This window comes from Sylvia atricapilla, chromosome 7 (assembly GCF_009819655.1).
Source record: "Sylvia atricapilla isolate bSylAtr1 chromosome 7, bSylAtr1.pri, whole genome shotgun sequence".
NCBI classification, from domain to species: domain Eukaryota; kingdom Metazoa; phylum Chordata; class Aves; order Passeriformes; family Sylviidae; genus Sylvia; species Sylvia atricapilla.
The window spans coordinates 5,242,780-5,258,378 of NC_089146.1; the positions used below are offsets into that span (position 1 = coordinate 5,242,780).

Below are 15,599 nucleotides of genomic sequence, written 5' to 3' on the forward strand. Positions count from 1 at the left end.
AAGAGATTCATGCTCTTCCCAATTCCTTACTCTTCCCATTTGCACTCTTGTAGTAACTACAGAGCCTTGAAATCAGGACTTGTAAGAGGCCCTTTTCCACTTTGTGATCCTCTGTGGGTGGAAAACAATCTGGAAAACGAGCTGACTGGTATAACCCATCAGCAGATGACAACCTGCATTTGGGATGTCCTGAGTCATGTGCGACCTGAGCACTGCCCACACCAATACTGGGGGCAGGAGGAGCAGGGAAGAAGTAACCACACATAATGCATGAGCAACTCCAAAACCAGAACACTCCCCCTCCTCTCAGAGATCAGATTTTTGTGAATCAGAGTTATTGTGATGAAGTACGTATCAGTGAATCTCAGAAGTTCCCTTTAAATTAGGATAAGGCATGAAACCCTTGGCACTGTCAGAAACCACAACTCAGTTCCTTCAAATTAAGACTCCCTTCTTGCCTTCTCAAAGTAGGTTTCATATCATAGTGCAAAAATAACAACAATGAACCTGAAAAATGTCACCTTTTGGTAAAAACAGTAAGATAGTGCATCTGACTCTCAGGCTACATAACTATATGCTGGTAAAATGCTGTTCCACAAGCTTAGTGAGCTTGTTCATTTATTCTCCCACTATGCAAATCACTATCTTAGCCTACAGCAAAAGCAGATGGGTAACTAGGCTAAGTCTCCCCACTCACACCAACACCTTTGCAGAAAAGACAAGTACTAAAGGCCCCTGATCCACTATCACAAAGCTGGCAAGGATGAAGTCACCTTAAAGAGGCTGTTTGTTCCAACTGAACAATTTGCTTCTACAGGATGAAATTAAAATTAATATTTGAATTATTCCTGTATTTGTCCATCCACAAGCACTGGAGAATCAAGACTAATGCTGACATTTCCAACAATTTTCATTTATACAAGCAAAAATGATTTTACTATAAGAGTAGGGAAGAGCTGCCAGGACAAGGAAGATTCTCTGCTGGGATCACTGGGGAGGAGGTGCAGCTGAAGACATCAGGTAGGTAGAGATCATATTTTTAAAACATCATGTATTAAAGAGCTCTGTAGAGAGGAGAGGAGAAGAGGGAGGCCAAAGAGGAAACTCCAGATTCTTTGTATATTATCAAGTCTTTCTGCAGCTATTGAACTGGGTCTGGAAATAAGAAAGGAAGAAATGACAGCAGCCAGGTTCAAAGTGTGAAAAGAAAGGAAAAGGGGTATGACAAGGCAGAAAATACAAAAAGTAGAGGTCTGGCTCTGGGGCAGTTACTGAGTAACCAGTCCTTACTCAAGTTCGCAATTCAGTATTTTCATCCTTTACCGTCCTAACCCAGCTCAGAACATACTACCTGCTGTACACACGTTTTGGGTCTTTAAGATCCAAAACTAAGTGTTCACACACTTAAACAAAGGTTTACCCAATGTAATTTATTACCCAGAATAAGCTATTAGAAATTAAAGAGATTAATAATAATATTAACAAAAGGCATTGTACACATGCGTTGTGTTTGACAGTTTTCCATGATTCTGTAACATTTTCCTCTACTCAAGGAAGTAAATTCCAGCTCAGAAGCTTCCACTTGAAGTCTATGAAACCATTTTAAGGGCATTAACACTTTCCATTCAAGGAGGCATGAAACAGCAGCAAAGAACACAAAAGCATAGAAGACTCTTGTTATAAATCCAATGAACCCAAATACAAGTCAGGATTTGGATCCAATTCAGAGAATGCAAACACTGACTAAACCAGCTCAATGAAAACACCCACAAGCAAGAGACACATTTATTTAGACACTATGACAGACTGGTAAGCAGAACACCTACATGGCATTAGATAGAACTTGAATTTCTCAAAATAACAGTCCATTTTAAGCAGTAGTTCAGGAGGTGCTTCACAAGCAGCCCAGCACTCCTACTGTAAAAGGATGTGCACTAAATTGCAAAAGCACAGGAATAGCAATCTCTTGATATTTTGACAAACTGTGAACAATGAAGCTATAAACTGCTTTTTCAACTGGCCCATGTGAACACATTACATTTTCACATATCTCATTTAAACCAAGCGCACCAAGATCCAACCAAATTAGCCAATTAAAATTTGGACATCCTTTGATCCTGGCCATTATATCCATAGCTTAAAGTAGGAATTTTAACTCCATAGCACCAAGAAAGATACTTACATATTTTTCCTTTAAATTATAAGAAATTGAGAAGCTTTTGTAGATCCAAGACCAGAGTAAGTTGCCCATTCCCAAAGATGGAACTACAGGCACTAAGTGCAAAAGGGCCATGCAAAACTCATCCCACTCTAATTGAATGAGAGGCTGATTTGTGGGTACTTCTTACTCACAAAGACATAAAAACAAAAAATCACAGTTGCACAAAATCACTGAGCAACTCAGGCTGGAAGGACCTTGAAGATCACCTGGTCCAGCCAGGAATAGAATCCATATGTATTCCTGGTAACAGCAGAAACATTTTTCTGAGAGCGGAGACATAAAACTATGAAAATGTAAGAAAAATAGAAGTATGGGATATACCAGCTGCAACCAAAATTAGAGGAGGTTTCATTATCATTTTTCCTTAAAATGGAAGTTTGAAAATGGTAAACATTTCAATTTTGCTGGAGTAGAAATGCTAAGGAAGAAAAAAGAAAAAAAATAATAAAAGAAAATAATTTCAGAGTAGGATCACTCTGACCATTTCTCCTCACCAGAGGAGAAATGAAGTCACTCACCAAGGTGTTTATCTAGCACTAACTAAATCCAGTGTAATAATTTCCAGGGACTGCTCTGTAAAGCAGCACCAGGATATTAACTGCAATTGAAATCTCATTTGCACAGCCAAAGAGGCAACTTGAAAATAACCAGTAATGCTGTAAAAAGATCAATAAGAAATCAGGATAATCAGGAAACAACCATCACAAGGCAGCAGTTTTACTTGAGGTGTTAGAAAGGAAGCTTAAGACCATCACCTGCCCATCAGGACAGGATACTCACTGTAAATGCTACTTATTTTATTGTGTTATTTCTGAATGTTTTTACACCACATTCAAAATCACTCTCTGCCATGTATGTGATGTTATCCATCACTCAGAAGCTTCACCATGCAGCATGCCAGGTTGCCTACAGATATAATTAATTATTTCCTCAGAGTTTTATCTGTAATTTGCATGCAGAGGTTGACTGAGGAAGCCAATTACTGGCTGTTTAATTTTACTTCATTAAAATAATTAATTACTCTTTGATGCTTGCTATTACTTAACACTGGTTTTTGATTTTGCACAGTGCACTTGGTTGGATCAGTGAAAAATAACTCATTCTAGTTATTATTCTCATAAAACTACACAGTTTCACCTTTACATTTCCACTAACTCTTCATCACTGCAGATTTAGAATTTTAGAATACAAAACAATTTTTGTATTCTTTGGAATTTTTACATTACTTTTTAAAGTGTGGATGTATACAAAGTCGACAGGAATTAGACTCTTGAATCACAAAGTGTTCTGCTTAATTTTCCTGTTAAATGAAAATGTGCTTTGCAGCCACTTGTCTTCTGCTCACCGAGCCCTCTGTGGGGTTGTTTAACACTGGGTAATGATTTGGCTCCCCACAGATTCAGCCATACAGTGAAGCAGAACACAGCTCAATCCATTTCACATGGTCATTGAGAGAGCAGGAGTTTCCACATGGTTAGTTTGTAGGGGGCAGTTGATGAGGTAACAGGGAAAGTTAAACTTCCAGAACTCAAACCTATGGCCATGCAAATACACTTTGAAGACAAAAAGCTGTAGAAAGACATGAATTAGTGGTCCTGGGGATGTCAAATCATAGAGCAAGAACTCAACAAATGTAAAATGCTGACACTGATCAATCTGCAAAAGCTTGATGGATACTGAACCTTATGAATCCTATCAGGAATGCTGCAATTAAATTGTTAATGATAAAAAATTTCTGCAGGCTCAAAGCCTTTGGGACACCCACACACTATTCTGAGCCATGCTGAAGCTGTGTCAATTAGGGAAATTTCAAGTTAGAACTGGGTTAATGGAACATATGCCAGGAAACTGAAACAGGCAGCTAGCTTCATGTTTTAAGCAAATTTTATCTTTTTGCCAGAGCATCATTCTTTGTGCTAAGAGGCAGACAGTCTATTTTTTTTTTTTTTTAGCATATTAAAGCTAGATTTCTGTCAGCTTAATGCTAAACTAGGCAGAAGTGGTAGAAAAAGATCAGGTAATCTGGTATTAGAAAATGTGGTATGAGGCAAGTAGGACAAACCACAGGATTTGCTGACTCATTAAACTACTGCTTAAGGCGATTAGGGAAAATACAGCTGAACAAGGAGAAAAATCTTTAAGCAGCTGAAAATCTAAACTTACTTTAACACAAGTATGGCAGACAAAGTACTGGAGCTGTCTAAGCTATGCTTCAGAGCTCAGCACTTGAATATTTGTGCAAACAGCCTTTTGAGAGCTGAGAAGGAAAAAATATAAAGGAAAATGCCCACTGTCAACAGAAATAAGTGAAGGCAGAGTAAAACAAAGGTGATGAGAGATTAAAACACGACTTTCTAGGAGACAACGTGCATGACAGAATATTTGTAATTGTAAATGTTCAGTCAAAATCCATACCTCATCTGGTCTCAGAATCTTTAAATAAGCTGAGTTAGAGGACTATTTTGAACAGAATTTTGAACAGAAAACTGAGACAGTTCTTTCCAGAAAAATGGTGTTAAGGAGGAGAAGCTGTGGCAGGTGAGGCTAGAACTTGCTGCTGACTGCCAAAGTCATCCTAAAAATTCAAACTGTTTTTTGCAAGGAACAAGCCATTTTGAAGAGATGAGTTTGGTTCTGCTTGGCCTACAGAGATTACAAATTTGCTAAGGGAAAACCATCTATTCTTAAAAAAAACCCCAAACCCAAATAAAAACCAAAACCACAAAAAAGAAACCTTTGCTAAGAACCCCCATGATGAAACACCAGATTACATTCTGACTGCTCAACACTGTCTCAGTTTAGAGTATCTCATTATTGCTTCCACTCACCTTGGTTTTCCTCTCATTTTCCCTTACCTTAAAATCTGTCAAACTATGGAAAACTGGGGGGATTACAGAACACTAAAGCTCAGTAGCAACATAATAGCCCTAAGCCTGAATGTCCTAGTATAAAAATAAATTTTAAAAAAGTTGGGCACTTAGGTTTTTCCTGTGGATGATGAAATCTGATAATAACCAGCTACTGAAGTAATAGTTTATAATAAATAAGTCAATACTTTGAAGCAACAGAGGGGGTGAGGGAGTGTGTGGGAATGAAGTGAGGCACAGGGAGAATGCAAAAAACAGCACATTAAAGCATGAGAGTGAGGACTACTGAATATTTTCATCTAATGATAGCAGCCAATTTGCTTTTAGCAATAACTTTATTCATTTCTAAAGTTATCTTAAAGTCTCAGACACAGTTGTCAAACTGAAGTTTGCTGACAAAAATGTTACCCTTTAACATTTCATATAAAACTATAAAAAAATATATTTCAGGCTTTTTCCTTGCTCTGCACTTCTCTGTGACAGCCTTTCCCACTGCTGGTTACATGCCATATCAAACACTATTATAATTCATCCAGTTTATTTAGTGAAAACTTTTCCATTTTGTATTTTCACAGATTTGGCACAAAGGTGTAACTTCCACGCAGTTTCTCACCTTGAATTAGTGGTATGTACCGTGCCAACAGCTTTGCCCTCTTCTTTTCATATCCTTTCTGAGTGATGTCTCCTAAAGAAAAGAAGAAATAAACACAGGTTGTTTGGAAATTCTACATTTAAGACTTTGCATCAAGCACATTCTGTCAGCAATATATTGGTGAAAGAGTTTAACAAAGCAAACAAGTGAACTATGCAGGGAAAAAAAGCAACAACAAAAAAGGCATTAATCACACACACACACACACATATATATATGTATATGGATTCAGCCTGGCCAAGTAGAATCCCTTTTACTCAGTCAGATTTTACACAGAAGAGTTCTTACTCCGTATTTTTAAATGATTCTCAAGTACTTTCTTTAATCCATAAGGACAGCATTTAAGTTTCTTTCTTAATATTCTTCATTTCCTCAAATATCTGCCTCACCCCTTGTCACAGGAGACTGACAGACCCAAAGTAATCTCATTCTGCCATCCCCAACATCCATCCAAGTGAATATGCATCATTTAAAGCTATTGACACGCTCCCAAAACAAGCAATGGGAATTGAAAGACATTGTTCAAAACAGGTAAGAAAAACAAATGCACATCCTGAAGTGGTTCAATCATTGCAGGTATTTCAAACTACACTCTGCCAGTTTTTCTTCATACATCCATGTGAATATTACATATAAAATTTGGACACAAGACAGAAATTATCATTTTTCTTGAGTGGAAAAAATTAGCAGAAAGAATACACAGAAATATAATTTTTATATATATTTACTGTATTATAATATCAAAATGAGATTCAGATCAAACTAAAACAAAGCACCACAAATGCCCAAGCAGATTTGTCTGCCTGGGAATAGGTGGTCAAAATGACAAACTACACTTTTTATGAAAAAAGGAAAAGGACATCAGAAGTGATGCATCATTTTCAGTTATGGAGGAAAAAAAAAACCCAATCCAATAGACAAGAAGCACCAGTAAGAAGAACAGTTTTTCTTAAACCAGCAGTAATTTGGAAGACTAAAGCTCAGCAAATCCTTCAAGGATCAGAACTGTACCTTACACACAAATGTGCTGCACTGTAAGCTCAGTGAAGACATCAATTCTCACAGCTTCAAAAATGCTCCACATAATCCTTACCCCAACCCTGTGCACAGCTCAGCCTCTGCCAGGTATCACCCAAGTGCACAGGTAAACCATGGAAGCACTGATCAAAAGGCAGCACTGAAGACAGTCCTATTTAAACCAGAGACCTTCACATGCTGGCATCGTGCTGCACTTGGAAATCCTTTGATTTTTGCTGGAATGCTGACTGGAAGGACTTTCCTTGAATGAGGTTAAGCAAAGGACGAAGTCAAAAGCATCTCTGTTGCTTTCTGCAGCACTGTGGCAGGTCGAGCTGTGCAGCCCAGCCAAGCTGGGCTTTGTTCCTTTCTCCAAAGCCTGGGGGTGGGGCTCACCCTGACAACTGTTCCTCTCTTGCCCCCAGAGCCTCAGGGGGATTCACCCATCATATGGGGTTTTTGTGATCCCTCATTTCTTCCAAAAAGAGCCACTTTGCCACATCTGGTACACCGGGGCCACAGCTGCTGTCATTTAGCCTCACTTTCTCCTGAGTTAGTGGATTACACAAAAGCAATCTGAGGTTCCTTGGCCTCGGCAAAGCAGCTAGAAAGCCTGCATAAAGCCAGACACTGGGCTGAGCTGTTAGAGCTCTGTTTGGAAGAGATCTCTACTTGAATTATCTGAAGTATCGTAAAATATATATCATAAAATATGTCTGAGATGCCAAGAAAATTAATGTAGACAGAGATGAAAGTGTTAGTATTTCTTAAAAAGATCTATAACATTTTTCATTAGTGCACACAAGAATTTGTCCTGTAGTTACCCTGATTTTGCCCAGGTATGGTTTTATTCCACCATGTTAGCACTAGACCCAACAGAATCTTAACACCAAATTCACTAAATAGACTTGAGAATGCATCTGTGAAAGCCTGGCACTTGCTAAAGATAGGTAAATGGCTCCTGGTCCCCCAGTGTGCAGAGGTCAAGAGCAGAAACATTTCTAAATGAGCTGACTGTACATTAAACAGGATGAACCTAGTCAGCTGGATCAGCTCTGCAAGATGAAACCTTTAAGAACTGCACTGCTTGGCCACTGGTGAGCACAGTCACAATCACAGGTCCATCACCTACTGCAGAAACCTTTGCCAGTTCCTTCAGGATAAACTCAAGGGCATGAACATTGGCTTGTGCCTGCAGAGGTGGCTCCTGGGTGGTTTGGAAAGGCAGGCAAGTTGCCAGTCTAAAACATAACTCACATGTCATCTGTAGAAGTATTTAAAGCATATCTCCCATGTTTATGGGATAGGCTGTCACTGTATTTGAAAAGCTGGTGGAGGTGGAGGAATCAATTCAGAAGATGTCACTGCTAATTCTACGTCCTAAACAGCCTTTTTAAAAAAAATCCCTGATGATGAACCAAAGATCAAAATACAAATCCTTTAAGATAAACTATAGAAATATTGCAGAAGATGGGAGAAGGTTAAGGAACAATGGCAGAAATTAAACAGTTTCAAGAAAACTGTAAGTGGTTTGGGACATATTTTCTCCATATGCACATCTGTGAGCTTCAAGCTGGGACACACACAGGTCTGCCACCAAAAGATTCTGACCATGACAGTTCACAATCACGCTTATTTAACCCACAAGCTTTTATTACCACCTAAATCTAGGAACCAGAACAACTCCTCCAAACCTACAACTAGTGCCCATTCCAAGATGTGGTTACCTGGTACATGTTCTCCCAGAACTACACTTGTATAAATCAGGCAAAAGCCAAATTGATCAACAGGCAATAAGGAACTAAAAGATGAAAATCATTACTTGCAATCAAAGAAAGCTTTGGATTTCCAAACTGTACAGTAGGCAACATTTGCTGCCATCCCTGAGATACGGGCTCTGGTAGGTCTGTGCTTACCACATCTGGTAGGTCGACTGATACCTTAATTTAGTTTGCATATGATGAGCTAAGTGAAGTGTGAAAACATCTTGATTGGAGTCTTTCATATTACAGGAATCTCTTTAAAATGGAAATGACATCTGATCATTTCATATGGTGATGCATTTGACTAAGCCATTAGAAATTCTATTTCAAAGACTCTATTTGGAACATCCTGAGAGCATCACTGAGATGCCTCTGAAGCAGCATTAGATGTTTAGCACGACTTCACTGAAAATGTATGTCACTGGTAATTCTTAATTTGCAGCAGGACTTGCATCCCTTTCAGAGAATTTAAGTTATCAAAGTACAAAACTTGTCTGATGAAAAAGCAGCAGCATGAAGATATACAACTATATAAAAAGCAGAATTTCATTAAACCTTTGCACATACAACAGGATCACTGAAACATCAAGTTCTAGACAATAGGCAAATACTGACTATCTAATTATATGTATCTTAACGATAGAAAGAGAAGGAATTTGAACAATATGTTAACAGCAAAAGATTTGGTCTTCCACTCTGTTCACAATTACACAATGGGACTGTATTTGACAATACCATTAATTGCCTAATAAATAATAGAATGAACCATCAAAACTAATAAACTTAGCTTGATCAAGTCATTAGGGATTTTGCAACTGTCAAAGAAATCCAAAGTTAATGTTTAGAAATAGAAAATTTGAAATTATAATAAGAAAATTCTATTCTGACACATTTACATATCACCTTTCCACCCTGTAGTTTTAAAGCAGTTGCAGGACAAAGGCACCACTTGTATTTCACAGCTTTAAAAAGCCAAGGTGGGTAAATCCTGCAGGTCAGAGAGGATGTGCAAAGTCAGTGCATTCCAGGTTATTCTGTTACATACAATCCACAGCTATGAACTGCACGTGTACATAGGGAAAAGAGAGAGCTGCTCCTTTGAAGCCCTGGAACAGACTGCCTTAAACGCTTATTTGCTTCATCTGCCAGGAGTCAGCATTTAACAGTGCAAAAGAAGGTTAAATAACTGGATCACAAAAGCAGCCTTAGCAGCAGCTTCTAGGCTCAGTTAAGCCAAATTAATGAATTGTTCTTCCACTGCTGAAGTAAATCCTTAAGCTTGGTCCACAGGGAGATAGGAAAAGCTCCAGCTCTTACCACTTCCCTTTTATGCTATTGGAGCTCCCTGCAGAACACAGATACAGACTGACAGATGCCAGCTCTATGTACACCTGTGGGTGAACAACATCTATCACACCAGGTGCCACTTCCAGTTACATTATGATGGAGATCAGAAATGTTGCCATGCCCTTTAGAAAGCTGAGGAAAGCTACACACATGTGGAGGAAGGAATGGGAATCCTCTGGCCCATAGGGAATGTACTGTCTGCTTCCACAAAAGCCAGCCTAGGAGTGGTCAGGCAGATCAATGGACGGGATCTTTAAACTTCCAAGCCAACAATTAAGGCTTGAAATTTACTTATATAAATAACTCTGACACAGTTATTTTGGTAAGATTCCAAAGTGAAAAGCTACAGAAAGAATTCTGTACAGATGCAATGTGTTGCCCATCACGAAAATGCTATTTCAAAACAATCAAAATCTCAGTGTACTATAGAAATGAAAACACTCAAGAGTTTCTGTTTGTCACTTCCTAGATACATCAAGGATAAAATATCAAAGTAGAATAACTGTCTGGCATGTAATAACCAACTATTATAATGAATTAGGCCAGAAATAATTGCCTGAACCAAGTTATTCTACCACAAAGTCACATCCAAAAAGTTCCATGAAAACTGCCTCTGAAGATGCAAATCTAGAAACAACCAGGTATGGGGAACCATAAAGAAAAGCCTTTCTACAGCTTCTTTTCCTTTCACATCCTTCAAAGACTCATTATATAAGGCATAATGATTAATGAACACAATGAAGATACTTCAGGCTGTTAAACTGGTATGAAGCTTTATTTTGATGGTGTGTTTTCGAATGTCAGCAACATCGATTCTTTTTTCCTTCTCCCTCCATCAATATGCAAGAAGTCACCCTATCAGATATTTTACAGGAAAGAAAGCATTTCAGATGTACCACTTGCAAAAAGCTCATAAAAAACTTTGGTAGCAACCACAAAGATCACAGCAAAGGTGCCATTTAGGCATGATGCATCACGCTAAAGACTGAAGCAGACTGATACAAAAATCCATGACCATGGAAATATCCAGCTCATTTACGAGTCCATGAAAATAATTAAAAAACCTACCAGCAAACCCCAAAACACTCAAACAGCAGCACAACCCTCAAAATTCATCAAGCATGTTAAAAACATACAATGAGAAGGTCTGTAACTTGCAGTGTCTACTCCATACACAAGTTATTTCAGTTTGTAAACGAAGACATTTTTCAATGGATTTCTAGGGCTTGGTTTCAGATTTGATTAGTTCCCTGACACGTCATGACCATGCCCTCAAATGCACTGTAAAACCACTGTAAAACCTCTTCCTTTAGAGAAAAGATTTACAGTTAATCTTGAAATAACTGAGGTGAGGGGGGGTGGCTACTGGGCAAAATTTTATGGTGAATGCAGACACTGTGACTTCTTAAAATAAAACACTGGCATATTAAGAAAAAAAAAACACCCAAACTTCATCAGTATTCATGTTAAAGCTACATTAATAACACAATATAATTTTACTAAGAAATCAGACCTCACTAATACATATGGGGTGCACATAAGTCATTTGACATGATCACAAAGAATCAGATGAATGATTCAGAGATCCTGGCTAAACTACAGAATGATAAACTGGAAGAAAAAAAAAAAAAAGAAACCAGCTGAATTATTCACAGAAGGAGGCAGCAAAGCAAGCCAGCTGGTACACACAGACATCCTCTCATGGCAGGGAAAAAAAACCATCAATCCCTATTAGGACCAGAACAGTTCAGTGCTTGCACACTTAGGAAGCCCCAGCATGGGTCCCTGTGGTGGCTAAACTTATGTACAATTTATTTCCAGTTGCAACACTACTTATTAAGTGTATTTTCTGATTAAATGGAGCTCTCCCTGAACAGCATGAACAGAACGTTGGCAACAAAATGCTGAGCAGGGAGGTTGGACCAGATGACCCACTGTGGTCCCTTCCAACCTGGCCCATTCTGTGATTCTGTGCTTTCTGCCAACTGCACCTTTTTCCTTGTTTGGCTGCCCCCAGCCAGCACCTGTTTGAGGTTGAATGTTACCTGCTGATCCCAGGCTGCTGCCAAGGCAGGGACTCAGCAGCAGTGTTTTCTATGAAGTAAGGTTTGTTTGTGAAATGAGTCTTTATCACAACAAAGTATTCAATACAAGAATAATTTTTAACTTGGCTGCTTAAGAACAAAGCATGTTAGGGAGGAATGGTGAACCAACTCCAGCACATACCAAAAACATATCCAAAATGTCCCATGCAGTGATACCCATAATCAAAGGCCTGAAAAATCCTCTTCTGCAGTAACATATCCTTACCAACATTAATGATGATCTGGAAGAGACAGGTTGGCAGTACCTTAAGTCACTTATTCTTCCTTACCACTTCTGCCTAATCTTTGCAATTACTGTCTCCCAAAATACACATATGGATATGGATTCTGTCCTGCATCTTTTGATTCTGTATCCATGTATTTGATGGCATTACCCCTAAATGTCCTTAACAAGCTACTTGGTTATTTACTAATCCTACTGGAAGAGAAAAAGTATTTCATTGTCAATTGCATGAGAAATATAAAGTGCCTTTAATGGGACCAAACCTGAGAAATCTACTAAAAATGCTGCTATTTGAGAGGTGGTCACATTTATAGGATCAGAGAACGGTTTGGATAGAAGGAACCTTAAAACTTACTTAGTTTCAATACCCTTCTATGGTCAGGCACATCTTACACTAAACTGGATAATTAATTATCATTTATACTTATTATATATAAGTGTTATAATACCCACAATGTTATCAAAGTATTATAACTTACTATTTTGATTATATAATTCATATAATTTATATAATTTATAATTCCCTTGTTAAGGTCATATCATTAAACTCCTTTTCAATTCATAGTGACTTCTTACCTTTCCAGCTTCTTACTATCACAGCACTAACTCCAATATCACTGGTTTTTTTGCAGGACTCCCCGACGGGAGTTATTCACAGATTTTGGTCCCTCAAAAAGCTTCATTCTCAAGTCCTCCCTATTCACACACACCGACCTCCTCCTGTCCTAGGATATGCTCATCTATTTCCTGCCAAATTATGCCTCTGGTTTTCTGGTGGCAAATTCCTTACTTTTTTGAGTCTGGGAAACAGACAGGAGACAGAAAAATACCTATAAATTACACAGAAAATCTGTATTAGAATAACCATGCATGTCAGACAGGCAACTCACTTTAGGTTTTCCTTTTCTTTCTCTCACATGTGATCTCTCCATGTCCACACCACAGAGGTTCTTTGAGGGCTCACATCATATCTGGTGTGCGGCTTTGGGCTGTCATTAATGCCAGTGCTCTTGAAAGGTCACTTAAATGTGCTGAAAACTCTATCCATCATGAGGCTGGCTGAGGAGGAGTGCAGCAGCACAACTGAGAGAAACAGGCAGGAAGGCAACAGGGGGCAGGATCACAATTGGAAGAGAGGGACCTGCTCCCTTTTGGATGCCCCAAAAACAACCCATTCTGTACCAGGCCTCTCAAAAACCCACAACATACCAGAGCTTCAATTAAACAAAAAGTTTCAACAAAACCTAGTTTCAAGGGAGCAACAAAACACCAAAGTTCTTCCACTTGACACCAAAGAACTCTGCTCTTCTCAAGCTCTTCCATTACAAGCAGCTTTTACCACTACAGCTTCTTAACACTGAGCACTATTAAGTAACTACAAATCATTTAATCACTTGGAATCTTTTCATTAAAATAAAAAGATTGCAAGCAATTCCCTTAAAACAATATTAATCTATGAACTTTGCAAAGTTCACATATTTGATGCCTTAACAGTACAAAAACCCCACGGATGCAGTGCTACTCAGTACTAACACACCACACTGAGTGTCCAGAATGCAAGTTCAGACAAACTACTACACTTACAAAGGCAAAAACTGGAATGCAAAAATATCAGACTGAAGCTTATCCATTCAGTCCAAGGAAGACCCTTGCGTGCAAGTGCTGGGAAAATCTACACACATTTATTTTTCAACAATACCCATGACTCATCCAGGGCACTGAAGAGACATTGTTCAATGAACAGAACATTGAATAGGTATCTGTTTTATTTCTTTATTCTTTTGTCAAAAGGCTTCAGAATGCGGGAGCTCATGAACAGAAAGGTCATGGATGAAGGCACAGATTGGTGGTATTTGTGACAGAGAAGTCATCACCTGTTTCAACTTCTTCATCCTAAACCAGAAAATCTGTACTTCTTCATATTCAAAACAGTCTTATTCAGACACGTCACAGTACGAAAATCCTAAATTCAGATTGAGTCTGGGTGTGGGTTTATTTCAAATCTCCCCCAAGATCACCAGCAGCACCTCCTGCTGGTGTTGAAACCTGGTAAAGCAGCAACAACCTGCTGGATGCTTGGGACTGGATGCAGGACAGAAAGCAGGACCACCCAAGGACTCCAAGCCCAAACCAAGTCAAAAAAACCCACCCAAACCCAAGAAGAGATGCTGTTGTTCACATGGAATTCAGTACTTCAAAGATCTGCTTCCAGCTCATATAAAACTGCATTAAAATAGTTTCAAGATACATGCAGAATCAAGCAAGCTACTGTTAAGTTGGTTTTTACTCAATCTCCTGCACTTAAACTGAGGCAACTGGAATATAAAAGTCTCCACAAAAGAAACTCATTAGCAGTGAAACTGAGTTCAAAAGCAACAGGTTTTGACACTTGTCTCCAAAAGCCTCAGCATCACTGACATTATCCTCCCAAATGCTGTGATACAGAAGCAGTTTCTCAGATGATTCAAAGGTGTTGATAAAAAGCAGCACACTAAACTGCAGTGGTTTATTATTTATTATTAAAACATTAATTAAACATTAAAATGGCCAGAGCCACTTCAGCAAACCTGTGAGTTTTAAGGGATTATGCTAAAGGGCTGCTTGCTTTTTCCATCTCTTATGGCAGTGACTGTTTCAATTACCAAGACTTAGACAATATCTGCAATAAGTGGATAGACAGGAGTTTTGAAAATTGATTCCCCACACCATGTTTCAGTTGTTTGAATAATTGGTTTCAACATTCCTGAGACAGAGCCCCTCCTGTTCAGGCATCTACGTTACTTTAGATTGGCACAAAGAACTCCCTACATTGCTAACACAGAACATGTAGATACTCTTAGAGCTAAAGATTTCAAATAGCTATAATCAGTCCCTTCATTTTAACTAATAATCAGGAGACACTTTAATTGCCTTGCTACTTTTCATAAACAGCTGTGAATTTTAAAGCAATTAAATTTCTGTAATTCTCATATGTAGAAGCTGTTGGTGTGACCTGTACAAATGCTGTTTTACTTTCTCTGCCTATTCATCTGGACTAAGTTTCTCAAGTTCCCCAGTCTTGATCAAGACCAGTAAATTAAAAAAAAAAATCACTTCTCTACCATGACTTTTATCAATTAATGAGCATTTTGATTTTTATTCCTGGAAATTCTCCAGCTGTCTAGTAAGAGAGCTCTAAACCTATCAATTTATATATTTATATATACACACATATACATACCTATATACATATATACACACACACACACATCTGTATGTACTTGAACAAAATTTTCCTTTCAGAAATGCAACTCCTTTCCCAAGAAAACTGTCTTGGCATGCCATTATTAACAGCTCCATTTTCCAGCCAAAATTCTGCAATTTTAGACTTTCCAATACCTCCAAACTGCAGAGTTTTTCTGATT

At 38.4% G+C, this 15,599-nt stretch overlaps 1 protein-coding gene across 3 annotated transcripts in view; it reads right to left on the reverse strand.

Moving 5' to 3' along the window:
• Positions 1-15,599, reverse strand: part of DIP2A (disco interacting protein 2 homolog A) — a 79,521-nt gene that overhangs the window by 49,572 nt on the left and 14,350 nt on the right. For all 3 annotated transcript variants that reach the window (XM_066322479.1, XM_066322478.1, XM_066322480.1), the window contains exon 2: positions 5,702-5,773. In XM_066322479.1, coding sequence (XP_066178576.1) covers positions 5,702-5,773 — 72 coding nt within the window. The remainder of the gene's footprint in view (positions 1-5,701; positions 5,774-15,599) is intronic.